Raw genomic sequence first — 26,107 nt, forward strand, 5'->3', positions numbered from 1 at the left:
TGTCCGCTGTCAACGTTGAGTGGAAATGAAAGGCATGGAGCGGGACACGGGAGGTGAGTTTACAGATGGACAGGATAAAGGAGGACATGAAAACGGCATCTCGTGCGTTTGGGCAACAACTCGTCGTCGTCGTCTCAGACGGCGAACACGACACAAAGCAACATGGTTGCTGCTGTTCAGGGAGAGACTGCTGATTGGTGGAAGGACAATGTGGGCGGGTTTGCAGGGGAAAAGTGGGAGCAAGTCTCAAGTCATGACAAAAGTCAAGGTGCAAGTCCTTGTCACGTCCAAAGTGGTCCAAATGGTGCGTGGAGTCCGAGCCGCCGTGACCGGAGTGAAAGAAAGTCAGCCGTGTTTGTTTCCTGAATGATGAATCAAGACGGTGGGAGAGGAAATAGTTTAATATTCTTTAACATTTAAACTCTACAATCAAACGTTCCCAAAGGGAGCCAATTAAGGAGACGGAATGGCAGCGAGGCCCCCTAGTGGGGCCGCTGCCTCATGGCAGGTCGCAGGGCGGGATGGCGTGTCGCCGGTCGTAGGCCGTGTCGTCGCTTTCCTCCCCGTCGCTGACTTCTCCGAGGACCCTCTCCTCCTCTTCCTCCGTCTCGCTCTCTCGGTGCAGCCGCTCACGTTCCCGCTCCCTGTCCCGGTAGCAGCGAGGCAAGGCGGGAATCTGAGGATGAGGTTTGACAAAGTTGAAGCTCTGGCAGGAAGTCCAGCTTCTTGACGCTTCAGAGCACAGGAAGTTGGTGGGCGGTACCTGGTTGTCATGGCTGGGCAGGGCGCAGTAGCCCGGCTCCGTCCTGCGGAGGAGGTGAGGCGAGTGGGTGCGGAAAGGTCGCGGGGAATGAGAGCAGACGGAGCGCGGGGAAGGGGAGCGGATGGAGTGCGGCGAAGGAGAGCGGACAGAGCGGGACGGCGAGTACGTGATGGAGTGGGACTGGGAGAGGACGGGGCCGTGGTGGTTTTGTTTGGGGGGGCGGGGGGAGCGGGGCGGCAGCTCGGGCGGCCTGAGCGGGTCCACCAGATCCATCTCGGTGAGGATCGGCGGCGGCGGGATGAAGTCCAGCTCCTCCTCCATCGGGAGCATTTGCATTTCGGCCGCGTCGATTTCACGGAGCTCCGCTTTGGACAAGTGGTCCACGATGCCGGCGCCGAACGAGTCGCCCACCACGTTGATGGAGGTACGCATTCTGTCGCTGAGGCGGGACAAACGTTTTCAGTGTCACGCAGTAAACGGCCACGCTTTGGCGTTCAGGTTTCCCGCTATGCCCCGCCCCCTCAGCAGACACCTGACTCACAGCAGCCAGTCGACGGCGATGAGCAGACTGATGTCCTGCGTGGGAAGGCCGACCGCCGTCAGGATCAGCAGCATGGTGACCAGTCCGGCGCTGGGAATGCTGGCCGCTCCCACACTGGCCAGAGTGGCGGTCATACTGGGAGGAGAGAAGAGCGTTGTGGGAGGAAGTGGAGGGAAATACATTTGGCTACTACTTAGCAACCACCAGCAGTGGGCGCCATCAACTCCGGCCTCACTCATTTGCTGTGCAAAACAGCAGGAGGTGAGCCCCCGATGTGGGTCCCCGATGTGGGTCCCCGATGTGGGTCCCTGAGGGGGTGACGTTAAGGCCTCATTCTGCTCCAACGTTACCGACCTGCCTAGCTCCTCCCCCTCCTAAACCTTGCAGCGAAACTTGATGATTGCCTCCAAAGAATCCAAACCTTCAACAGTGATGCAGACCACAGCGCTGATTGGTCAGATTCAACAAACGAACTTCTGGGATGGGCCGGGATTGAACGCCCCCGTCTTAAAGGGAGCAGCTGTACCATTACAGTACAAGGGACTAACAAGTAAGTGGGTGAACTCGGCTCTTTTCCGCTCTATGACTGACGCCAGCGATGCACATCCTTTGCACATTTGCAGGCAATGCGCCCCCTTGAGTAGCGATGGGCGGCTGTGGCTGTACTCTTTTTTTATTTCAGTCATTTTTAGGCTTGAAAATGCTTCATTTAAGCCAATAAATGCAATGAAAGAAAATGGAAGTCGACCGCTTGACTTTATTTTCCAGAATTCCAAGATGATTAGCGGCTGTCCAGGGAATTGGTATTGGACAGAAGATGTGAAAAAGGGCTAAAGTGTCTCCCGAGACGTGCATTGTCAGCATTGCTCCGTGGGGGAGGCGGCACATTTACCGCAGTGGAGACACAAGAAGTTGGACTTCCTGCTCAAATACTCGCACACAACTGAGCATCATTAGTCGCTTAGTCGCTTAGTCGCTTAGTCGCCGTCGCCACAAGATGGATGTTTGCAATCGCACTGAAACCTCAGAAATGACGATTTGACTCCAGTCAAGTGGTCACATGCTCAGGCCCGTATATCAAATGCTGGCGAGGCGGGCGGGCGGGCGGGCGGCCAGTTTAGCTGTCCCCAACATTGCCAGTCGGATCGACCTACTGCCGTGGTCAGCACGGAATGTCAGGAACATGAAAGGCGGCCTCTTCGCTGCAGACGCAACAGGCAGTAAAAGTCGATATTATTGCATGAGAGGCTGACAAACCGCAGACTAAACGCTGGTGACAAAACACAGGGGGGGAGAAATTCCCAGACCACCATCCTCCACCCGGACTCTATTATATGCAAATCTACAACACACACACACACACACACACACAACGTTCCACAGCAGGGCTGCTAGAATCCTGATGGAAACGGGAACATGAACACACCACATACTACTACTACGCTACACAAGATGGTTCATTCTAATCACATCAACATCATGACTACTTGGGGATGGTGGATGGGGGCATAAGAATGACTGACTCCCATCCAGACACAATGAAACACAGCCCACATAAAGACATTACACGGGGGAAAGCAGGAGCCTACTCCATATTAGCCTGCGCTGCTTTCAGTCCCATTGTAATGCGAGGGTGAACAGCTAGCATCAAATCTACAAAATACACGCATTTAAAAAAAGGTAGCGCCACATCCATCTGTGGCAGTCCAAATGTATTAGTGGCGGGCCACCACAAATCAATGCATATATGGGCGACGCTGAATAAAAACGCCAAAGATGAGATGTAGACATTTGATATCTTAGCGTGGTCACATTGGATTTATGCTAGCGTGTTTAATCCGGGGGTGTCCAGACTTTTATGTTCTCTTAAAGGAACATCCGCCAAGGAGTGATATAGGGAAACTTGACCGTATCGTGCAGGAAGTTCAACTAAATGTAGTCGATCTTTTGTGACCAAGCAGTTTGGATGAAATGATCTTATTTTAGTGGCCATTACTTATTCAAGACTTGAATGGACATTATGTAAGAATTCATTAGGGCATTACGTATGTATTTGGGTGACAAACGAGATCAAGACGAGAAGCACGGCGGTCCTTCCTGACCTGACGGTGACGATCTGCCCGCCGTCCAGCGTGATGTCGTTCATCTGGGCGATAAAGATGGCCGCCACGGCCTCGTACAGAGCAGTGCCGTCCATGTTGATGGTGGCGCCGATGGGCAGCACGAAGCGGGTGACGCGCTTGTCGACCTTGAGATTCTCCTCCAGGCAGCGGAAAGTGACCGGCAGGGTCCCGGCGCTGGGAACAGAAGGGAACACGGAGGACGTCAAATACGCAGACAGGTGGCGGCACGCAGAGGTGAGGAAGGGGGGGCGAGGTTGGCAAGGAGACAAACTAACACGGAAATCCCAGCGGAGCGAGCCCCATCCCGACAGCTGGTGCCAGCCACAGTTGCAATCCTCCGTGTGTATTAGAGGAATTTGATTCCCTCGCCGGCTAAGCCGGGCTGGTAATATAATTAGAGGAAACGTTGATAGGATTAGCCATTTTCACTACCGCCACAGTAATGTGCCAAAATAACAGTTGGTGTCCGCAAAGCCCAAAAGCGTCCAAGCAGGGCCCATTTGGCTGCTTCCATAATCCCAACCTGACTTTCACCACACACGTCTGGAATCATGTCAGACATGGAATCATCATCCATGATCCCCGTTGTCTGACATGTCACACGTCACATGTCACTGACCTGCTGGCGGTGCCCAGCGCCGTGATCCAAGCCTGGAAGATTCCAGAGTAGAAGGTGAAGGGGCTTTTCCGGGTGATGCCGAAGAAGATGGCGGGGAGGATCAAGCCGCCGTGGATGACCAGGCCCACGATGACGGTCACCATGTACATGCCCAGCTGCCTGGCCACCACCTCCAGGTCACCGATGGCCGCAATCTTCCCCGCAATCAGAGATGCGATGCCCACGGGAGAGTACCTGGGAGACAGGGAAGATGGGAATTTTATAGGGATGATATTTTATTATCATCAGGCGATATCGGCTATAATGATATCGGCATGCCAGCAATGACCATATATAATTCTTATATATAGGATATACTTATATATTGGCTATACTTACATGTTGGCTATACTTATATATTGGATATACCTTTATATTGGATATACTTATATATACACTTGTATATTGGATATACTTATATATTGGCTATACGTACATGTTGGATATACTTATATATTGGATATACTTATATATAGGCTATACTTACATGTTGGATATACTTATATATTGGATATACTTATATATTGGATATACTTATAGGTTGGATATACTTATAGGTTGGATATACTTATATATTGGATATACTTATATATAGGCTATACTTACATGTTGGATATACTTATATATTGGATATACTTATAGGTTGGATATACTTATATATTGGATATACTTATATATAGGCTATACTTATATATTGGATATACTTATAGGTTGGATATACTTATATATTGGATATACTTATATATAGGATAAACGTCAGAAAGCCAATATGGATCATGGCTAACGTGTATGAATTTGTGCCCACTGGGGACATGGAGGTCTGCGTTCTATTGGGTGAAATTCCAGTTTGTGTCCAGCGTGCCTTCACATCAGTCTTCATCCAGGGTAGGGTGCACATTCCCTACGTGACAACGTGCTTCCGTTGTGGACCCCCTTCCAGTTGTGTCATTGCAGGCAGGTCCCAGGTCGCAGTTGTTTTCCGGAGCGTGCCGCGCGCTGGTTGTGATGGATGTCTTCCTCAAATGATGCAGGCTTTTGTATACAGTGGACCTTGTGTTTAGCTGGCCCGCAGGCGGCGGTCTCATGTGTTTATACGCTGTGAGTGATATGAACATGCACATTTCCTCTAGTGGCCAGCTGCTCATGGAGATGGACTTTGTTGCTTTTTTTTTGTTTGTTTCGAGCCACTGAACTCATGCTGTGGCTGTGTGTCATGATCCAGGTTCCAGCAGACGCCACGCTCCGTCCCACCCTCTCAGCGTCTCCATTGCATTCTGGAGATGTTCCACGTCTTCTCCTACGGGAGAACTCAACATTGTTCGGGCGCCGGCTCCTGCTCCTGCTCCTGCTCCTGCTACTCCCCTGCATACCACAGCATCCCATCTGTCGGCGTCCTTCACCGACACACTTCCTGTCCTATCGGAGCGCCGGCTGCCGCTGGTTCCCACAGCGATGGCTTCTCCATCACTGTCAGCGGCCGCCATGTGCGCTATCTCCGGCGTGTCATAATAAGGCAGCCGCTGACCCACATGAGCAAAAACAGACACATGTTGTGCACGTTTGCACGTGCGCTGGTGGGAAAAGACACGACACTGACCACATGATCATGGAGACCATCGTCATGATGATCTCGTTGAGGATGTTGAAGAAGTCGCACATGACTTTCCCACGCTCGCCCATCCTGCCCATGCAGATCCCAAAGGTGATGAAGAAGCCAATCAAGCCTGGAGCCAAACAAACACAAGTCACTCAAACTTGATCACTTTAGCAACCCAGGAGGCGGGACTTCACTCACCGAGAACGTTCATGCCCCATTTATACTCCAGCTTCTTCCTGTTCACTACAATGGGCTCAGTTTGGTTGGGGGCCGCCACCGACACCTGTTTCAGAACCGTCTGGACCTGCAGTGTCAGGAAAAGGAGATCTGATGGTCACAGCGGCTGTTTGGTACTCGCTATTCAGTATTCCCTATTCGGTACTCGCTATTCAGTATTCCCTATTCGGTACTCGCTGTTCAGTATTCCCTATTCGGTACTCGCTGTTCAGTATTCCCTATTCGGTACTCGCTGTTCAGGATTCCTTGTTCAATACTCACTGTTCAGTACTCCCTTTTCGGTCCTTACTATTCAGTATTCCCTACTCAGTACTCGCTATTCAGTATTCCCTATTCAGTACTTGCTATTCAGTATTCCCTATTCAGTACTCGCTGTACTCGCAGCCACACAAGCTGGCAGATATTTGGTGAAAAGAACATTTCCATTTATTTTGTTTTCCCCGCTAAGTCAGTAAAGGTGTCACAAGACTCGATTGGGTCTGCAGGACCAAGATTCTTAAAAGTCCAAAGACTACGGAACCAACGCAACTTTATTTTTATTCATTGCTTGATTCAGTGAAGGAACTGTAGTCCCAGCCCTCAAGTCACTCATTCAGTCCAAAACTACTTTGAATCGTTCATCTGAGTCCAAAATGTGGAGTCCGAATAGAGGAGACCCAAAGTGTTACCTGCTGGAAACACGCTTGCACCAAGTTCTCAGGGAAGAGGTTTCGGATCAGGTCCAGGAAGGCATCCAGGCTGCTGACTTCCTGGTTCTTGGTGGCCGTGGCCGCGGTGCGCCCCCTCAGTTTGGGGTTTCCGGGGTGGATACTTAGTACCAGGATGACCCCCAGGATGGCGGCGATGATGGTGGTGGACATGTAGTACACCATGGCTCTGCTGCCCATCCTGCCACTGGCGCGAGCATCCAGACCCGCCAGCCCTAACACGGGAGGACACGTGAGGACACGCGAGGACACCAGAGCACAGTAGGAAGTGAGAGGTTCTCACCTGTGATCAGGCTGGAGATGATGAGAGGGAGGATGAGCATCTTCAGCATCCTCATGAGGATCTCCCCCGGGAAGGAGACCATGGTGAGGGCGGCGTTGTCCACCACCTTCATGTAGCGCAGCAGCATCCCGAACACCGCACCCATGACCACACCTGACACACAGGAAAGCCTGGATTGTCAGGTCAAACGGCAAAGCCGAAAGGAGGAATATCACATGACAGTCAGACGGTCAGCACCCATGACGGTGAGTCCCAGCAACAGGTTGTGGGTGTTGCGGCTGCAGTGGCCGGCGTCTTTGTAGCCGGTCTCCGTGTTGTCATCTTGCCGGGTTTCATCTTTCACCTTGTTGTGCTTGTCGGTGTTGGACTGGTTGACTGTGGGCGGGTTTGTCATCCTGTCTGTGGACACAAAACATGGATGGATTCTGGAACAGCGACATCACACTAGCAGTTCCTTTGTATTCCGTAGGGATACGTATATGCTAAAGATGCCACCGCTGTATGTCAGATGAGTTAAAAAGGGACAACCGTCATGGAATGTCTGATATCACAAAAAATGTTGTCCTCCCATTCGGTGTGGAAGTGGTCGATTTTTGGCTATATCCTATACTTTGTGGCAATGAACCAATGAACCGCCATAAAGGAGGGGTGACTGCTATAGCATGGAAACCAAAGAATAATTCTAAAAGAAGGTTCGCAAACCAGCACAAAAATCTGAAAACCTGACGGCAAAGACTTGGAATGTAACCAATATTCCTGGGAACATTAACTTCAACCGGCATTGTGCATCAAATCATTATGAGATTTCAACTGGGCAAGCGACAGAGGATTGTTTTGTGCAGATGTTTTGCTTTTTCTTTGGCCCTCTGGGATTCCATCCAGCCAACTGAATGAAAAAAAATCCAAACCAGGAAAGCCGTCCTGGGAAAACAGGGCACTTGGTCACTCTAGGCTATGTAGGACCGTAGATATAAAATAACGATGATTGATGAACAGAAGAAATGGGAGTCACGCTGTTGAAGTTTTGTTTCACTTTTGTGTCTCCCAGCAACCGTGGTGCGTTCAAGTACCACCAAACAAAGTGCGAAATCTCATTAGTCGAAGAAAAAGCATTAGCGCAGAAGAATTAAGAAAAATGTTGTTGTTTTAAACAGAGGTACATGTACACTGTGTAATACTGTGTAACGAGTGTGTAAATGACCAAAATAAGGTACATGTATTACAGTATTTTCTGTGGGAAAAAACTGCCTATTCAGAGGAAAAAGGTTTTTGACCAAAAATGAGGTGTGTAGGGAATGCTGAATTGCCGATGTGTATTGTCGGATACAGTCGGAAGACAATGCGGTGTTCTGCCTCCAGTTCCCAATGTCCGCTGGTCAACACCGGCTTTTTCCTGCTAACAAAACATCCGATTGTTGGCGGTCCCCCGCCTAGAAAGACATTAGCGCGACTCCCACCACCTCTGCTCTCATGTAAACACATCTGGAGAGCGGCGCAGCCTGCCAAGTCCTCGTCAGAGGTATGAACGTCCTATTTCCAAACAGACTATGGCGACCGGGCGTGATTATAATCCATCAACGGAGCGACACGTCCGCCCGCGCACAAACACGTTACCTGTGCTCCGTTTGCCCTTTCACCTCAGGCCGTCATCCTCCGCACCCGGCTGTATCTCCGCCCCTGGCTGCGCTCTGATTTTCTGTTGCGATCTCGACAGAATGTCTCGGCAAGTTTCGATTGCATGGATATAATCCTCCGTTAAATGTGTCGGCGAGGAGAGGAGGGGGAGGAGTTTGCTGTGTTGTAGTCTTCGCAAATCCTCCCTTCAATCCTTCAAGTCTTATTCTTTCCTCGGACATCCTTTGGTGATAAATTTGTCGATGGTGGCGGGAAGCCGTCATAGGAAAACATGTCTGCCGTGTTTTGCTTCTACAGATGTCGGCATATTCGCAATCCATCCGGGTCATTGTATTCTCATTGACTGGATGATCCCAACCAGACGTTCCAGGTCTCATCAGTTCATGCTCAAAGACCGGACAGGATGAGAGCTGTCCTATCTAGTCATCAGCATAATCGATTCAGTGCCCTGAGAATCTGATGAGATCCAAAACCAACACTGTTCCTTGGCAGTGACGATGATGCTCAGTCAGACGGCCAATTACCCCCAAAGCGGTTTTCTTTACGTAAAAACTGTTTGACCCCGTTCTACAAACTCACCAGTAGCAACAATGGCATTAACACCATGGTGATGAAAGCTCCAAGTCCAGTGTCTTTCATGATGTTTTTAACCAACTTTGTATTTGGACTGTTCTTGGGTGTTCCAGGTTCTGGGTTGGATTATGAACATATTTTCCTGCCTTTCCAGTCTTAAAGAAAGGTCCTGGTCCGTGCCCGGAGAGCTCTTGGATAATGCCGATGCATGCGAGAGCGTGTCAGTACAAGGCACTTCTGGCCTAAAACGTCTTCTTTCCCCAACGGGCGGATTATGTCAGAGCTGCTTCAAGGTGAAGTCTCGCTGGCCTCCAGGAACCTTGAAAGGTCCAGTGAATTTTTGCCTGAAAAGTGCTTAATTGGACGTCACAGTGCCACAGGAAACAGATGCTGATCACAGGACGAGAGGAACGAGAAAGGAAGGCCTGGCAGAACGCTGGCTTGTTGCGTCACGTTGCAGCTTAGCTTCCCTAATAAAACACAGCCATTCCGGTCAGAGGGTTCAGACCGCTGGACCGGGGAGCTTACAGTAAATCCTGGTTGTCAGAGTGCGATCACACAGGTGGTTGTCCTCCCCTGGCAGGTAGGCCGCCAGGAATTCCCTGAAAGGAGAAGTCGGGTTCCCGGGAGAGCGCTTTGGGACTGAGCGTCTGAGTACTGAAACCTGAGCCACCCCAAGGCGGACCCGGTTGGAAGGAAAGACTCAGGAACAGAACCTCAACTTGTACCATCACTCTGAAGCAACTGAATTCAATTGCGAAACCTAGACCACAAAGATCAGTTCTGGTGACGGTGACGGCATAGCCCAAGGTAAGGTTCTATGACCAGAGTCTTAAGTTGATTATTGCAGAATGTAAACGGCTGATTGGTCCAAGCATATTTTAGTCACATCTCATTGGACCAGACTAAACTGTGCATCCAATCCAATCCAAACAACTCCAGGGCTCCAACCATCACGGCTGGCCTCGAGCTCCAGCGGGTACTTAGGACTCGGCTTGTTAATCGCTGTGGTTTCCCCCACAACAGGTCGCGATGATGAGGACATAATCCCCCCACAAGAGCAGCCTGTAATTACTGCAATGGAGCCCGAGCAGCCACAGAAGAAGGTGCCGCTCGTGACCGTCGCACACTAGAAACACTGTAGCTGCTATGCTAACAATATGGCCGCTCCATAGCCCAGTCTCTTAAGATCGAACAGACGCTGTCTAAGACTACAAGAGATGGAACAATGGGGCTGGCACACCTACACATCATCTTGTGCTTACAATACAAGCTCAGATCATTTGAAATTCTCGTTACCTCCACCAAGGAAGCTATGTTAGCAGACACAGTGGAACCTCAGGAAACACTATGATGACATATTGCCTGGTCTATTGCACCTCCCTCCACTTTGGCCTTAAACAGTCCTCCACTGTCCGCCTACAACTGGTGCAAAACATGGCTGCTCGTCTGCTTTCAGGACCTAAAAGGCACAAGCTACTATTTTTAGAATTCCTATCAAATCTTATTGGTTTTTAAATCTCTTCATGGGCTAAGGCCGCCTGATTTATCAGGACTCTGGACACAGCAGCTCCTGGTGTGCCCTCCATCCAGGCTGAAGAGCAGAGGAGACAGAGCCTTGGAACTTTGGAACGCCGACCCTTAGAACTGCTCCTTCTGTCGACAGTTTCAAATCAAAAGCTCAAAACGCAAGATGAACTGGACATGGGCTCCAGCATGCCCCCACCCTGGTGTGGATAAGCAGCATAAAAATGGATGCTGTTACGACAGAACAGCCCTTCACCGGGCGCCGTCGTGGCCGTGCTTTGACCTATTGATCTGTTCCAAATGGTCCACCTCCACTGGAATCGTGGACCAACTGAACACAGGACACCAGGGTATTGTGCATCACCTGATTTGCCGTTTCGTGCGGTGAGTAAACAAGCACAGCCGCGAGTATCCGCCACATCTTTATGAATACCAAACAGTCAAACACAGATGTTTGGTTTAGGCACAATATTGTACCATAACCGAAGCAGCGTACGTCAACCGAGGCAAGACATTCGGTCCAGCACATCATCCAAAAATGGGGGTGTTCCTCATTCTGACTCCACCAACTGTGACGCCATTGTCGGGTAGTCCCTACCTATAAGTATTGTATAAATATTGATATGATGGCGTGGTGCTGCTGCGGTGTGTGTGTGGTGTGTTCGGGTGTCTGTGTGTCCTGGGGGATTACTTCCAACAGTTGATTGTTTGGTGTGAGCTTTGCAAAGGGTTGGAGATATAATCCAACCCCACCCCTTCATCCTCCCCTCAGAGGGAGATGAGGATGCTCACACACACACACTTCTTGTGTGTATGACATGTCCCAGCCGGCCTTAAACGCACCAGAGGCTAGATGGCCTTCACAAATATGACAAGCACCACGTATTCCAGAATCCATGAAGCCGTGACCGTGTCGGGAAGGCATTAACTTCCGCCCTTGCATGACTGACCCCGAGTCAGAGAGACAGGACACTGTAATACGTGCTTCACAAAAGGTCAGAGGTCATTGCTCATGATCAGGATAAGCGTGCTCTCTCGGGACTCCCATGAACACAAACACTTAAAGTCGTCATGTGTGTATCACACCCGTGTACCTGGACACAAAATGAAACCAAAAGCCACAAGTCGTTAACTTTGGGTTAAATTAGTTTGAAAAAGGACACAATATTGTTGATTTCTTTGGACGCAAAGCAAAAAGCTCCGTTTTACCCATCCTTAACCTTTGGAAGCACACACAGAAAAATATTCATTTATAAAATATCCCGACATTTCATCACCTAATACACACCCCTACATAGGTCGAAATCTGATTGAAAAAAAATTGCAGTATTTTTATGAGCCAGGCTGCACCCTTCCAGAAGGTTGAGCTCTTTTATCATAATACTGCTGACATACGCACACCCAACTTCCTTGGGGGAGGTATAATTACTACGGCCAGTCAACACAAGGGTGTCAAAATCATAAAAAATGTAGTCCAACAATAAGAACATGTATCGTCAGCGTATATCGTGAGACCCCCTCCTGCATGAGTGGCCCCTCCCCTCCCCTCCTCTCACTGAGATGATAATCTGAGTGTATTAATCTGTTGTTTGAACTCCTTAAGCACAGAGCGTCTATCACATCTGCTCTCTTCACCCTTGCAAAGATCTGCTATTTATAGCTCCCTCCCTTCCTTCACTTCTCTTCTTTTCGGGGGAAGGTTGGCGTCGCTCCTCCCGGTCTCCCCGCTGCCCGAGGACCCCGTTTCACGCGGCTCAAATGTCAAATGTGACAATAAATCCCTGTCCTGGTTTGGCTAACAGGTGCCTCGGAAGCTCGTCCGTTCCTTTTTGATGAAGCGAGCATGTGCGACGTTTAAACATGAACGACAACACCAACTGGACATCTCCATCCAAAGGAGGAACATGCACAACATGGAAAGCCAACAAAGAAAGGGTAGCAAAGGTTGGAGCAAAGGGAATGGGTCACTCTGGATGATCGGGACCCCTCGGGACCCCTCCCGCCACCACCTGGAAGCTTACCTGCTGAGCGTGGCTGTCTCCCCTCCGACCAGAGCGAGGCATCGGGAGATGAGAGGAGGGATGTGGAGATGAAGAGGGGACAGGAGGCAAAGTCACGGTCTTTGCGTCATCTGAGAAAATTTGCAGATTATACACAACAACAGCTTGGTGCTCGGGAGCACCCCCTCCCCCCCACCCCCGCCCCATCTCAATCCCTCCCCCCTCCCCATCCTTCTTTCTTGCTGCCACCACCGCCGCCGCAGGTCACTCTCTGGGCCGTGATCAGGGGGAAGATGAATTAGGCTGCATGCAAAGGGAAGGACGTCTTAGGACACCCACCTGGGGGGCCTTACCCTCCCGTCCACTGGGGGGCGGCGTGACTCTCTACACCGAGCCAAGATGGCAAGCGGGTGCAGGAAGCTGTGACTTGTCATTTTACTGTAATGATATATTTGATGATGTATACATTAAACACAAGGCGGTACACAAACAGTTAATCCTGTGACGTCCTCACTTGACAAGATTCCAACTGGAGTTTTGTACACCTTTGGAGAATTATTTTTGCCAATGTGTACCTTGGGGGCATCCACCAGGACGGTAAATAATAATAAAGCAGTGACTCACACACACACACACACAGTCCCAGGCGAGTGACAGATGGGGAGAAGCGGCAATGAGAACGGGAAGGGGCGGCTCGTGGGGGGTGGGGGGGTGGTGGACCCGGTGCAAGTGGGCCGCCGAGTCCATTGTGTGGTCGCTAGCGCTGTAAGTCAATCCTTGACTAATTGCTCCAGCGTTTCCAACACAAGGTCTGCCTGTGAAATGTGATCCTGCGGGGCGTTGTACGGTGGAGAAGTGTACAACCTGTAACATTCCGCCTCTGGCCAGACAAGCGGCGGCGAGGGGACATGGAGGAGCAGGGGCGGGGGTGCGGACGGGGTCGGCGGGCCTGCAAATAGATCATTAACAAGCATCCGTGGCGGACGGACGGACGGCGTCCCGCAACGTGACACCGAGCCGGGGGGCGGAGACGAGGACCGGCGATGCGGAGGTGACCTGTTTGGGGGGAGGGGGCGTGTAAGAGGAGAGGACTCGGCGATGCAGACGATGTAAACAAGACGAGCTGGTGCGCGCACCGCATGGCGCCCGGTGGCCGCCGCCCCAATGCCACACAGCGCCGTGTCTGCTTCTCATTAAGCATTAAACACAATTCCCAAATCCTCCGCTCCCCCTAATAAGGACTTTGCAGCACCGTCTGCTCTGGAGTTCCCGCTCCCGACGGTGAACATTCCATACGCTAATTTCAGTTTCACGCAGGAAAGACTTGTAGCCGCATGTGTTGTTTGTTTGTCGGAGCCCGTGTGTGTGCGCATGCTTAGCCGAGTGTGCGTTGCTGCCGGGTGTCATGGTTGGGGGGGGGGGGCTTCCTCCATGACCTTTGCCTGGGCTGTCAAGTGTCGCTTGATTTTTCTGCACCTGTGCCAAATACGTCGCAGTCTACCAGCGGCAGGTATGCTGAAGGCCGGCGGGCGAGGGGAGGGGGACGTGCCCCCCTCCTGGTGTCCACCGCCCCATCGCCGGTGACTGACCTCACCTTTGACCCTTTACCTCTTCGCCACAGCGGCTAGCGTTGGGACATTTCCAGGACGCTTTAGCTAATTGGGTCGGATTGCAGAGAGAGGTGCATTACCCCTGAAATTGGAACCATGTGTCGCTTTACATCACGGTGTGTGCGTGTGTGTGTGCGTGTGTGTGTGTGTGCGTGTGTGGTATTGGCGGCCCCGTCTACTGGCGAGCCATGTCAGGCCCAATGATGGAAGACACGATGACAGAGGTAGAAAATGGCCAACAAATCAGACTGGAAGTGGGGGTGGAATGGTATAGTGAGGTGAGGTGGTCGTAATTGATGTCTGACTTTGTGGGACCCCAACACACACACACACACACACCCACACACACTCACACACACTCACACACACACACACTTCCAGTACCTTGACAGCTCAGCTATTTGCAATAATTGCCATAATGGCTGGTTACATTGAAAAAGGACATCAGTGTGTGTGTGTGTGTCAGGACACACACACACACACACGTGACATTATGGACGGTCCCGAGATGAACTCATCTGCATCAGCTACCGTTTCCATGACAACAAGGAGTGCATGGTGGGACGGCGGCAAAGCCTCGCTGAGTTCACCTACAAGGCGAGACCACGGCGTAAATCAGATCAGGTTTATACGTGGGGGGAGGGGGGGGGGGTTAATAATAGAAAGAAATTCTGCTCGGGCTCTTAGAAATGGTATTTGTCCAAATTTTCAAAATAAGAGATTTTTTGCAGGGAAAAAAAGCAAAATAAGAGTTCTAATAAGCAACCATAATTTTCGACACAAAATATTATTATTATTTTTTTTCTGGTGTGCTTTTATTTTGAAGGTCTGACTTTACTGGTTGTAGGACGCCGTCCAAGTGATGCCAAGAGGACCAGAAGATGAATGGACCTGATTTTTTTTTTTTTTTGTATGAAAATTACAATAGAGTGGAACTTCGGCTGAAGTCCGCCCTGGATGGCGTGTTTTTCAGTTAAAGTAAAAAAAAAAAAAAAAGACCTTGGTTTTAGCACATTCCATGGCTAGTGTACGATGTGTTCCTAATGTTTTGGTTTAGACAAAATGTCCTTCCTTGTTTGCATCCTATTAGCTAGCTAATCAAAATGGCGGTTGACCCTCAAAATTGTTAACCAAGTCATATTTTATAGTTTTCTATTGATAGTTTTACACGCATGAATTGGATTTCCATGGGAACATTTGACTCGGTTAACATCCGTTTCTGATATAGTCCGACATTCTGGAATGGATTAACGATGCTAACCAAGGTTCCACCGTACAGGAAAAGCACACAAAACAAAGAAAATGGGAAAGAAGGGCAAAATATGGGGGTACCAAACATGGTAAGGTCGCGGCAACAGGAAGTGGCTAAACGTCAGCCGGCCTGCCGACGTGTGCGCAAGACGTGATGACACGGAGCGCAGGCCTGCGCCGCTTTCCGCCACGAGTGCTTTGGTTTGTCCGCTCTCTCCCGGCCAACAACTTTCTCTCTCTCTGCGCAACTCTCACTCGTGACCCGAGGCGCAAATATCTAAGAGCACGCAGGGCGAGTTGAGACAAAGACGGAGACGTGGGGAATGGTGGGAGGGTTTGGAGGATTTCAGGTGACTGACACTAAACGCCAAGGAGGAGGAACGCCGCGAGGGAGACACCAAGGACGTGTGTATGTGTGTGTGTGTGGTGATTGTGAAGATCCCACTCAGGAATCTCGAAAATCTAATTATAATGTTGCTACTTTGCGTGGTTACAAGGGGCCTCCTCTGTTCTTCCAAATATTGCTGATTTATATTTTGACTTTGGGTCGTTGTTGCCGTGTCTGCCCGGACGTCTCACCCTTGTCCCTCTCCGCGTCCATCTCAGGGTCTCCGTGTCCACCTCAGGGTCTCCGCGTCCACCTCAGGGTCTCCGCGTCCATCTCAGGGTCTCCGCGTCCATCTCAGGGTCTCCAATCAGGCTCGACAACAGGGTGTTTGTGGCCTGGGCACAATGTGGAAATAAAAATAAACCAAAACAAAAACAATTAAAATGGGAAAGATGGAGCAAAAAGACAAAAAGCTGAAATGGTGATATTTATAAATAATATAAACAAAAAGCTTTGCACTGAAAAATATGTGTACATAATAAATGAAAAATTACTTAAGCAGAAAATGCTATAAATGTATTTAACAAAATAATGGTAAAAAAAAACGGTTTTACCCAAAAATGGATGTAGTCATTTACAAAATATTTGTAACCATTATTGTATATGATTTTTAAAATTTCTTTGCACCTGAATGTCTCCGCGGCCCCTCCCTTACAAATGATGGACACATTTGGAAAGAGGGAAAGAATGGCGCTTTCATACGAGTGGCTTCTTGACCTTCTAATGTAAGATTAAGGTCCTGTTGACGGCACACAGGTGACCCGTTTTAGCGGCTCAGAGGTTTGACAAACGTCTTTTCATGATTCCCGTCCCTTTCTGTGTCCGTGTCTTCTCCCATCCCCAAAGTCTTTCATGGGCGCTCCCTGAGGACAGGCCTTGTAACACAAACCTCCACGCTTTTGTGCCCATTCTCTCCGCTTATCCTTTCATCTTTTTAAACAAGCGGGGGGGACAAGAGGCCGGCTGAGCTCGCCGAGCGGAGGAAAGAGATAGCTTGTGAGCGAGCGAGGAGGAGGCCGGCAGAGGAGGGACGGATGAGGGGAAGATGGAGGGTTGCGGGGGAGGTCGGCTCGGCTCATCCGACAATTTATGTCCCTGCTTTTCAACAGGGCCATTCAAGGTGGGGAGGCCCAGTGGACGCGCTGTTCTGGCGGGTGAAAAGCAGCGAACCCAACCCCCGGCATGTGAAGGGATCACCTATCTGCTCCGAGGACCCCGTGAACCGTCCGCCATTGTGTCCCGGGGCCGCATCTTCCCCTGGCAGCACACAGATGTGGGACGCATGTGGGAAAGGTCTGGGTGCACGCGGGGCAAGTTGAAACAAGGTGGACCTAACGTGTAGAACATCTAGACAACACATGCCTCCGCTCTCGAGGCCGTCTGATTACATTTTGGGACTTTTCTAGCTTGGCGTGCGCCCCAAAGCTGACATAAGCCCACACAAACACGGCACGCAACCGGCCACATCTTCCCCAATGAATCAAGTAAATATTCCACGCTGGAGATGCGTTCAAGAGCGCTGATGCAATATGACGAAGCTCTGGAGGAAGATCAATGCGTGCGTCGCGCCGCCCGTGGCTGCGCTGCATGTTTTCCAGTGACGAATAGCAAACACGAACGAGAACGTCGGACGCTGCTGCAGAATGTAAATCTTCTTCCTGGAACTGCATTTGTATCCCCGACGGCGTTACATTCCCCAAAAACCAACAGTCACTGATGACAGGCGGCTGTCTGGCCTGACCCAGGAGATGAGTGCTGAGTGTTTTACACGCCACATTAAAGGTCGAGGATGACGGTTGGGATTGAAAAAAATGGCGGTCTAGATGAGGAAACTAAAAAAGGGATTTATGGGAGGACTTGACAGAAACAGACACACGCTCAAATTTACATTTGGTTTTCAAATGCATCGTTTGTCATATGATTCATTTTTTAAAAATAAAATGATCTTGTATTTTATTCTTGGCTATGTTGAATCTTGTGGAATTAATAAAGATGGACGCCATCAATAAAGGTACAATTGATGTTACATTTATCCATGTCAATTACAATTACTGGAAAATAAATGGCAAACTAGAATTATTCTTAAAATGCTTTTTTTTTTCAAGGGAAACAAAAAAAATCTAAGAAGACCACCACTGACGAGCATATTATTATATATTTATTTATTTATTTCACATTCAGCATTAAAACTGCACGAAGATTGTCATCAATTTTTGTTGGACCAAAATAAAATAACATTTAACATCCTACAACTCAACTGTTGCTTCCTGTTCGCCACCTCTTCTGCTCCCCTACAAGGTAAACTGTCTTAAGTGTCTTATTCTCTCGAATTATGTTGACTATATTGGCTAATTATGGGTGATATTTCATATCTAGATGTCCCTAATTGTTAAAAAAACAATTATAAGATTGCAAAGAGTTTTTCTATCTTCAAATATTCCATTTATAAAGAAAGAATCCAACTTGACGGAACCAAATAATCGCCATAAAGGGTAATATCGAAGTGTATAACGCTAATGGTAAGTTGGAATGTTGGCGCCCTCTAGGCAGCTGGAGGACCCACTGCAGCCTGTCCCTTTTATATTTTGGGTGTCTGAGCGGATTCATTGGATTTACATTCATTCCCATGTTAAATATAGCTTCAGTTTTTGTGCGTTTTGGCTTTCATCTTTAGATTTTATGAAGAAGAGAGCTTAAAAAAGAGCTAAAAGTGCTTTTCCAGGTTGCCCTGTGTTGTGTAAGGTAGCAGCAGAGCATAAACACAGCATGCAGCCTCACTACAGCTTGTTTGCAATAATTAGCCGGGTTACCAACTCGTAAAAAAGCTTACCTGGAGGCAGGCCAACGCCGCTGTGCTGTTATTTCTGATAATTGTTTTCAGGTGAAATGTGGGCGGAGAGGAGATAAAGGCTCAGAAACAAAAGTATTTCAGGTGTTGTCAAAACTAGCAAGGAAGCCATTTTTACCTAATTTGGAAAGTTAACGTTTAAGACTGCTTTCTATTATCCGCAGCTGCTTGGAAAAGGCTTCTTAAATACATCTGCCCTCACATGTGTAACTTGTTGAGTTTTGTCCGTGTGCTCCTTTTTAAACAAGTAACATCTTGAGGGGGAAACGTCGTCTTTATTTGCGCTTGAGCCTCGTTAGTTTCGTCAAGTTAGCAAGGCTGTCAACGGAAGTGATTGTTTAAGTCTTTCCAAAAAAACGAAACACGGAAGCCAGGTGCTCGTGTTATATTGTTTAGCATAATTTTAGTATTAAAAATAACCTACAAAAACTAAGTAAAGAGAGCAACGTTAAGCACTCGTCGCTTCCGTGGATGTTATTTTGAAAGGAAGGTCCGGATGTTACGTGCCTCGTGAGCGGGCTCTTGACACCCGAGTGACTTTTTGCGCTTTCCAGGCGGAGTGGAGCTTCAAACATTTGGCCAACTTGTCCACCTCTTCACTGCACATTCTTCAACCCTGGAATGTTTTCATGTTTGGCCTTCTTTGGAGAAGCATCGCGGCGAGGGATATCTGTCATTTTGCATTTCATTCGTGCTGCTTTCCGGGGCTAATTACACACTTTCACACACGGACACACACGTAGCGTGGAGGGGTGGAAGCGCTCTTGGGACGGCAGCACATCCGATCCTGGGTTCTTCTTTTCTCGACACTGGATTTCTATGATGCCGTGGACCGTTGGAAGAGGAGCGACATGTGTGTGTTTAGTTAGAAAGTCTTTAAAAAGTTGATTTATTTGGGGGGGAGAAGAATTACCAAGCAGTTGAGCGACTGGCGACGGGATTTTATAATCAATGTGGAGTCAGCTGGAAGGACGCGGGGTCCGGATCTCACCTCAACGGTATGGAGCTCCTTGTTCTGTGTTTTAATGCTAAATACTCCAATTCATAATGTGTGTGCATTATGCAAGGTGATGAGCAGCTTTTATTTTCCAAATATTTTTGGGCTCTTTAAGACGGATATAGCACAATTGGATGCAGCTTGGCGGCAATAAAGCAGTAATGGGACGCTGTCTAAGCTAAAGTAACAGAAAAGTACAAATAGGAAAGGCCATCAAAGAAAAAATGACATGTCATTACTTTTTATTGGGCCTTTTTTTGGACCGCATTCTATTTCCTGTTTGTGTGATCATTTTCATTTGCAGCACAAGTTGACATGTTGGAATTCCTGCCTGTTTTGTGTCGTTCCTCTAATCGCTTTTGTTGATTTATGTTCGTACAAAGGCCGAGGGAGAGTATGAGGTACAAGTACTTTGTTGAAGGTGTCATCCGGTCCGGTGAGTTGTCGCCTCCCAAAACAAGCAAGTTGACACGTTGTGACTCACCGCCGCTTCCCGTTGTCGGCACACCGACTTCCGGCCGAATGTCACGGAGAGGATAATTATCTAAGGGAATTCCCGCCTTTGGGGAGTTGCTTGTGAATAAATAAGTAAGTGCTGTGATTTTCTGGTGACGCCCCGACATCCCCGCATCCCGACGCGACTGACCTCTGACAATTCCAACAACATTCCACCTCCAAAGTCAAATAGGGATGAAGCATGAGGGATGGTGGGCTTTACCAAAGCGGATGCAGTATAAACAGGTAGGGGCGGGGTACCTGACATTAATCCACAGGTTTCAAAACAGAACAACTACTAAGTCGACAGACCAACATCCAACGTCAAACGTCCGGCTTTAATCTGGGAAACTCCGGCATGTTACCCCCCCCCCCTTTCCGGCACCATCAAGTTTGAATAGCTTTTTATTTTCCTGTATGCCGGTAAAATACCATCAGGGAAAGACTAGAATTGACAATGATTTCCAAATGCGGACAGGTATGCTCCACTGGATCCCCATCGAGCCTCTTGGGAATCTTTTAATGGTTTCTGGGATGCCAGTAAACTATCAGCTGCAAAACTGTTCCTGGTGGAAAGGCCGGAATTGTCCGTATTTTGTGGTAAGTTTCCTTTATTTTCCAATGCCAGTGTCGGCAGGTGCATGGATACCTGGCTTCTCCTGGAAAACTGGTCAGGATTCTATTAGTTTACCAACTAACCGCCACAAAGACTTGCCCCGCCCCCACGTGTACCGGGTGGGGGCGGGGCAAAGGACGGGCCCTTTAGAACCCAAATAATAAACCCCTAAGTCCGGCGTGGCCCCAAACCCTCCAATGAAGCACCGCCAGTGTCTGTACGGAATCAAGGATTCCAAGGAAGGTCAGGCAAGGTCATGAAGGTCAACACAAGCAGAATTAGCGTAGCGTTACAAATGCTTAAACTGATGGATGTTATCAGTCACATGACTGGCATCTGCCTGGATTAGCTGGTTAGCATAGTACAGCAGCTAGCTACAACATGCAGCCCCCCCCCCGTTCCCGCCTCATTAGGGGGTGGGCGATATGTAAGAAAATGACTTATACCGGTATAGATGATAAAATGTAAACATGCCTCCATGACGCAGTGGCCACTGTATATAAGACAAATATAAGACGTATGTAAGATGAATGATGGAAGATGATCGTTGGAATGTAGGAACGTTGGTGTGGGAAAGTATTTCAAGCAGGCGGAGATTAGCTTTAGCATTAGCATACATGCACACCGTCAGCGCGGAAATAGCGACGTGCCAAGGAAAGGATGGAGTGAGGTTCCCCGAGCGATGGAAGTTAGCGTGTTGCCAGACTTGGCGTCACAGGCTAATTATCCAACTCCTCACGCTTTGATTGAGAAGGTGCTTTAGCGCTGAGCCTCAGGTTGTGTTCTAACTCGCTAGGCACATCGTTTCCTCTAATCCACTTCCTGTAGCGCTAATCCTGTTTAGGGTTGCTGCGGAAGATGGAGCCTATCCCAGCTTATCACCTGTCAATCACGCCGCATTCAAACTTACTCCTTGGGACATTTTCACGAGATTCAAACACACAACCGTTTTGCTGCAAGGCAGTCGTGCTAACCGCTCCAAGTTTCAGAATAAAATAAATGAATCCAAAAAGTAGGTTTAGCCCAGCATTCTCAGTTTTTTAACGTTCATGACCTGTCAGCGGTAAGGTCAGGCCTTCAAAATAAAAGCAGCGCGGCAGTGAACTACCTGGTGGGAAGACGGGAATGTCTGGTCCTTGTTAGCACGTGCTAACGTTGGCAGGTATGCTAACAAGAATGAATAATCAATCTTAGCAGTGTCTGATTGACCTGTAGCGCCCGTCCCCGCTAGCACACAGGAAGTTGGGCTGGGTGTGGTCGTCCTGTCACCACGCTTGGTTCTGTGCTGTCACTGATTCACACACACTGACAAAACACACACACACACACACACACACACACTTCTTAACCGCATCACTGACATTCCCGTCATTCCACCTCAGCCACCGCCCCCCTCCCTGGAGGAGGTATCCCAGCACGCATGCCTGGTGACTGAGTCACGGGTGGCCCCGGTCCCTAATGGTCTTTGACTCACCAGCTAATGTCTGTGATGTCACGCTCGAGTGGTCCGCCTGTCAGCGGGGAGTGTCTGTTGGACTTCATCACGCCGCTAATGGCCGCCCCCAACCGGAAGCAGCCTCCTCCTGAGGTGTTCCAAAGAGGTGTTGACATTAGCGTTCAAATACCAGGATTACTGGAAGTAAATAAGATACTCCTTTTCTATGTAAGCATGGGAAGTACTTCAGTGTAGTAACTGGTGCTGAAGGAAACACAGAAGAACGCTACTTACACGCTAGCGACGTTCCAGAAGGTTGCTCCGATCTTGAATTGTTCATCGTTATGTTGCCATGGTTACTGTCACTATCAGCGCCTCTTCCCTCCGTCTGCATCGGAAGATGTTGCTCCGTGGATTTGGCGGAGATTTCCAGCATGCATTGCGGCAAAACATAATGAAGTCAAATCAAAAACTCTAAAGTGGGACGACATTTTCACTGACGTGACACTTCGGTTATGGCCAGCCCCCACCTTCCTGAGGAGGGTGGCCTCTGGAAACCATTACCTTGACTACAATCTTTACCTTGACTACCACCTTTACCTGGACTATTACCTTACCTTGACCACCACCTTTACCTTGACCACCACCTTTACCTTGACCACCACCTTTACCTTGACTACCACCTTTACCTGGACTATTACCTTACCTTGACCACCACCTTTACTTTGACTACCACCTTTACCTTGACTATTACCTTACCTTGACCACCACCTTTACTTTGACTACCACCTTTACCTGGACTATTACCTTACCTTGACCACCACCTTGACCATTACCTTTACCTTGACCACCATCTTTACCATTACCATTACCATTAGCATGGCCTCCAGTCTTTGGGTTTTAGCATGCTGGTCTTTGTGACACTTGACACCCTGCAGGAAAGTAATAGGCGCCATCTACTGGCAGCACCTGATATTGTTTTTGCAAGGGGGGGGGGGGGGGTGGATGACGTACCTGATATTATTTGAGGCAGGGCGTTTATTAGAGGAGGAGGCTTCCAGCCCAGAGTTGCTATTGGTGCTTCTAAACACACAAAAACGTGTAGCATCGTTTTATCAACAGATAACTTCTTGCTTGATGGAAGACGATGACAGGCGGGCGTACCTAATGACTGTTGGGCGGGGGGCGGGGGGGGGGGGGGGTGGACGCTTGCATCGATGCCATAAATTCCCGCATGAAGATGGAAGAATCCTGGTAAAAGCAGCGATTGCAGGCCCTTTGGTGGCGTTAGCTTCCATGTGGAACGTTTCGTACACGAGCGCATTCCAAGATGTCTCGCTTTTGAAGGTCAAGCCTTCAGACGACGTGTGTGTGCGTGCGTTCCATCTTCCTCCTCGAGGAAGCGGAGGGCGACCTCGCAGCGCAGCTTGGTAGAGTTTTTCCACAGGTCTTGCCAAGACTTTTAGGCCATGCTGGAGCGGTTAGAGCTCATAAAGTGCAGGCCGCCAGTAAAAACTCCTTTTGACTCGGTAATTGTGCCACTTAGCTCAAACGCCATCAAGCTAGCGAAAAGTAACGCCGTCTCACTCTCTCTCTTTGGCTTCCCAGCTGATACGTCTTGGGAGTGATGCACTGGCTTCCCCTGGTTGCCATGGTGATCGCCTCGGCTCTGCCCTTCCCTCACAAGCCCGTGTCCAGGAGCGCCGCCGCTGCCGCCAGCGTGGAGCCCGGCTTCAGAGAGCGCCGCGAGCGCCGTCACCAAGCGGACGACGACTTCCAAGGAAATGCCCCGCGAAAGGACTACGACGACGACAAGATGGCCGCCACCCTCGGCCAGGAACACCTGAAGAACCTCACGGCTTTGGTCCGGACCTTCTCACCTGACAGCAGCGTCGGTTTGGACGTTCCCGAGAGGAAATCGCTCCCCGGGAACTTCACAGCAGAACGCAGCAGCCGACAGGACCGCCTCGGTCTCGTGGACGGTTTCCGGGACTTAAGACCCACGCAGGTTTCTGTGTTAGAAACCCAAATAGGCGAGAGTCCTGCTGCAGTTCCGAGGAGTTCCACACGAGCAGAGCCGACCATTCCCTCAACGAGAGGGACCACGTCGATGCCCCCGGTTGGGGGCGCCCTGGAGGCGGGGCCTGGAACTGCACTGGACACCATCCTGGAAGGGGACGACATGTTTCTGGACGCGCACCCGCGAGTCCTCTTCTCGGCCTCGGGGTCGCCCCCCGCACACCCCCCCCTGCTCCTCATGCTGGAGACCGGCCTGCTGGAGGAGGACACGGCCGAGCCGGAGGACCTGGACCGACGCACGGAGGGTCACGGGGATCGAGCGACGGACAGAAGCTCGGGTTGGGCTAACGCGTCGGGATTGGCGTCCGACGCGGCCCGCCCCGTCAGGAGGGACAAGCGCTCGCATTTGATTGACAGGCGGCGCGGAGAGAAGTCCGTGTGCGAGTCGGAGAGCGTGTGGGTCACCGACAAGAAGACCGCCATCGACTCACACGGCCAGACGGTCACCATCTTGCAGGAGATCCAGACCCAGACGGGGCCCATCAAGCAGTACTTCTACGAGACGCGGTGCCGCCAGGCCGAGCAGCAGAGCCCCGCCGGGCGCCCGCCGGCCTCCAAGGGGCCGGCCTCTAAGCCCACGGGCGTGGCCGGTGCCGGCTGCTTGGGCGTGGACAAGAAACAGTGGGTGAGCGAGTGCAAGGCCAAGCAGTCCTTCGTGCGGGCGCTCACCAAGGACGCCAACAACAGGACGGGATGGAGGTGGATCCGCATCAACTCGTCCTGCGTGTGCGTGCTGCTGTCCAGAGCCAATCAGATACTGGGGAGGGAGGTCTTGGCCAGGAGGGGGCGGGGCTAAAGAAACAAAAACCTCAAAAGACCTCAGACTATTTTTTTGTATCTTTCATCATCTAAATTATTAGTAAGCATGATATTAATATATTCCTCGGTACAATAAGACCCCGGTACACGTGTACGTACGCTTGTGTATTTATAGAGGAGTGGCGCCTCCTACTGAGGCTCCCCGGTAGTGCTCCAGGAAGGTTGTAGATGGGAGCCGTGTTTTTAGATTCCAGGATTGCGATGCGGTCGGGAATGTTAACGCCGGCAAATTTGAGCATCCTGCCGAGCGTGCGAATAAAGGATCTTTGTACGTAGCACTTCCTTGATTGCTGCAACTTAACTTAAAATGGAAAAATCTGCAGTAATTTTACAAGAATAAAGTGAAAATATTAACAGAAAAATAAAAATAAGGTTGTTTTAGTAACAAAGTTCAAATATTAAAGAAAAATTATTTTTCTTTAATATTTTTCTATAATATTTTTTTCTTTATAATACTTTAATATTAATTTATTTTTATTTTATTAAGATTTTTTTCTTTAATATTTGAACTATTATATTTGAATAATTTTTTGTCATAACAAAAAAAATTCATTTTTGGAATATTAAGGTGTCAAAAAGTTAGAATATGGTTAGTCCAAATATTGTGTCAATAAAGTCAGAATATTACAAGGAGAAATATTTCTTCAGAGAAGGTTTAAATATTTGGAACAACAACAAAAATGTGGAAAAAAGTTAATAATTGGCTTTTCCACAAACCTGATATGTATTTTTTTTCTTGTAATATATAGAATCATATCGATGTGTTGCTTTAGAAAATATCAAAGTTGCATCTTTTGGTTTTCACGATGTGACTCCGGCTGGAAAAAGGTTGTGAGTTACTACATATGATCCCTCCTGCTACATCTTCTTCTTCTTCTCTGGCAGAGCAGGTGCGTCTGAGGCGTGTTACGACAGGGAGCGCCAC

At 49.3% G+C, this 26,107-nt stretch overlaps 3 protein-coding genes and 1 long non-coding RNA gene across 6 annotated transcripts in view; 2 read left to right on the forward strand and 2 right to left on the reverse strand.

The window, feature by feature from the left end:
• The window catches only part of eif3d (eukaryotic translation initiation factor 3, subunit D), a 95,952-nt gene extending 76,484 nt beyond the window's left edge, over positions 1-19,468 (forward strand). For both annotated transcript variants that reach the window (XM_058048494.2, XM_078797548.1), the window contains exon 16: positions 19,455-19,468. The gene's annotated coding sequence lies outside the window, so the exon portion shown is untranslated. The remainder of the gene's footprint in view (positions 1-19,454) is intronic.
• slc1a9 (solute carrier family 1 member 9) lies at positions 383-12,877 on the reverse strand. Its single transcript, XM_078797547.1, is given in 12 exon segments — positions 383-676; positions 764-1,202; positions 1,305-1,439; positions 3,407-3,601; positions 4,047-4,280; positions 5,683-5,809; positions 5,881-5,986; positions 6,588-6,841; positions 6,910-7,062; positions 7,147-7,308; positions 12,666-12,719; positions 12,722-12,877. Coding segments are annotated over 12 exon segments (2,166 nt in total). The 5' UTR covers positions 12,852-12,877; the 3' UTR covers positions 383-499.
• Positions 12,901-20,318, reverse strand: LOC144901907 (uncharacterized). 2 transcript variants are annotated; one of them, XR_013630071.1, is made up of 3 exons: positions 20,223-20,318; positions 16,085-16,228; positions 12,901-13,082 (listed from the first exon to the last, which is right to left on the reverse strand). It is a non-coding gene; the product is annotated as an uncharacterized LOC144901907 (long non-coding RNA). The 2 variants fall into 2 exon arrangements; XR_013630070.1 differs by lacking the exon at positions 20,223-20,318 and adding an exon at positions 18,724-19,120.
• ntf4 (neurotrophin 4) lies at positions 19,181-25,550 on the forward strand. The gene is made up of 2 exons (XM_058048536.2): positions 19,181-19,739; positions 23,893-25,550. The coding sequence occupies exon 2, from the start codon at positions 23,912-23,914 to the stop codon at positions 25,157-25,159; it is 1,248 nt and encodes a 415-aa protein (XP_057904519.2). The 5' UTR covers positions 19,181-19,739; positions 23,893-23,911; the 3' UTR covers positions 25,160-25,550.
• Positions 25,551-26,107: the final 557 nt, after the last annotated feature.

Source organism: Doryrhamphus excisus, linkage group LG16 (genome assembly GCF_037039965.1).
Source record: "Doryrhamphus excisus strain RoL-2023G ecotype Guam linkage group LG16, RoL_Dexc_Guam_v1.1, whole genome shotgun sequence".
NCBI lineage: Eukaryota > Metazoa > Chordata > Actinopteri > Syngnathiformes > Syngnathidae > Doryrhamphus > Doryrhamphus excisus.

Excerpts from the sequence above, each read along its gene's own strand:
- ntf4 (XM_058048536.2), top strand. The coding sequence starts at position 23,912 with ATGCACTGGCTTCCCCTGGTTGCCATGGTGATCGCCTCGGCTCTGCCC.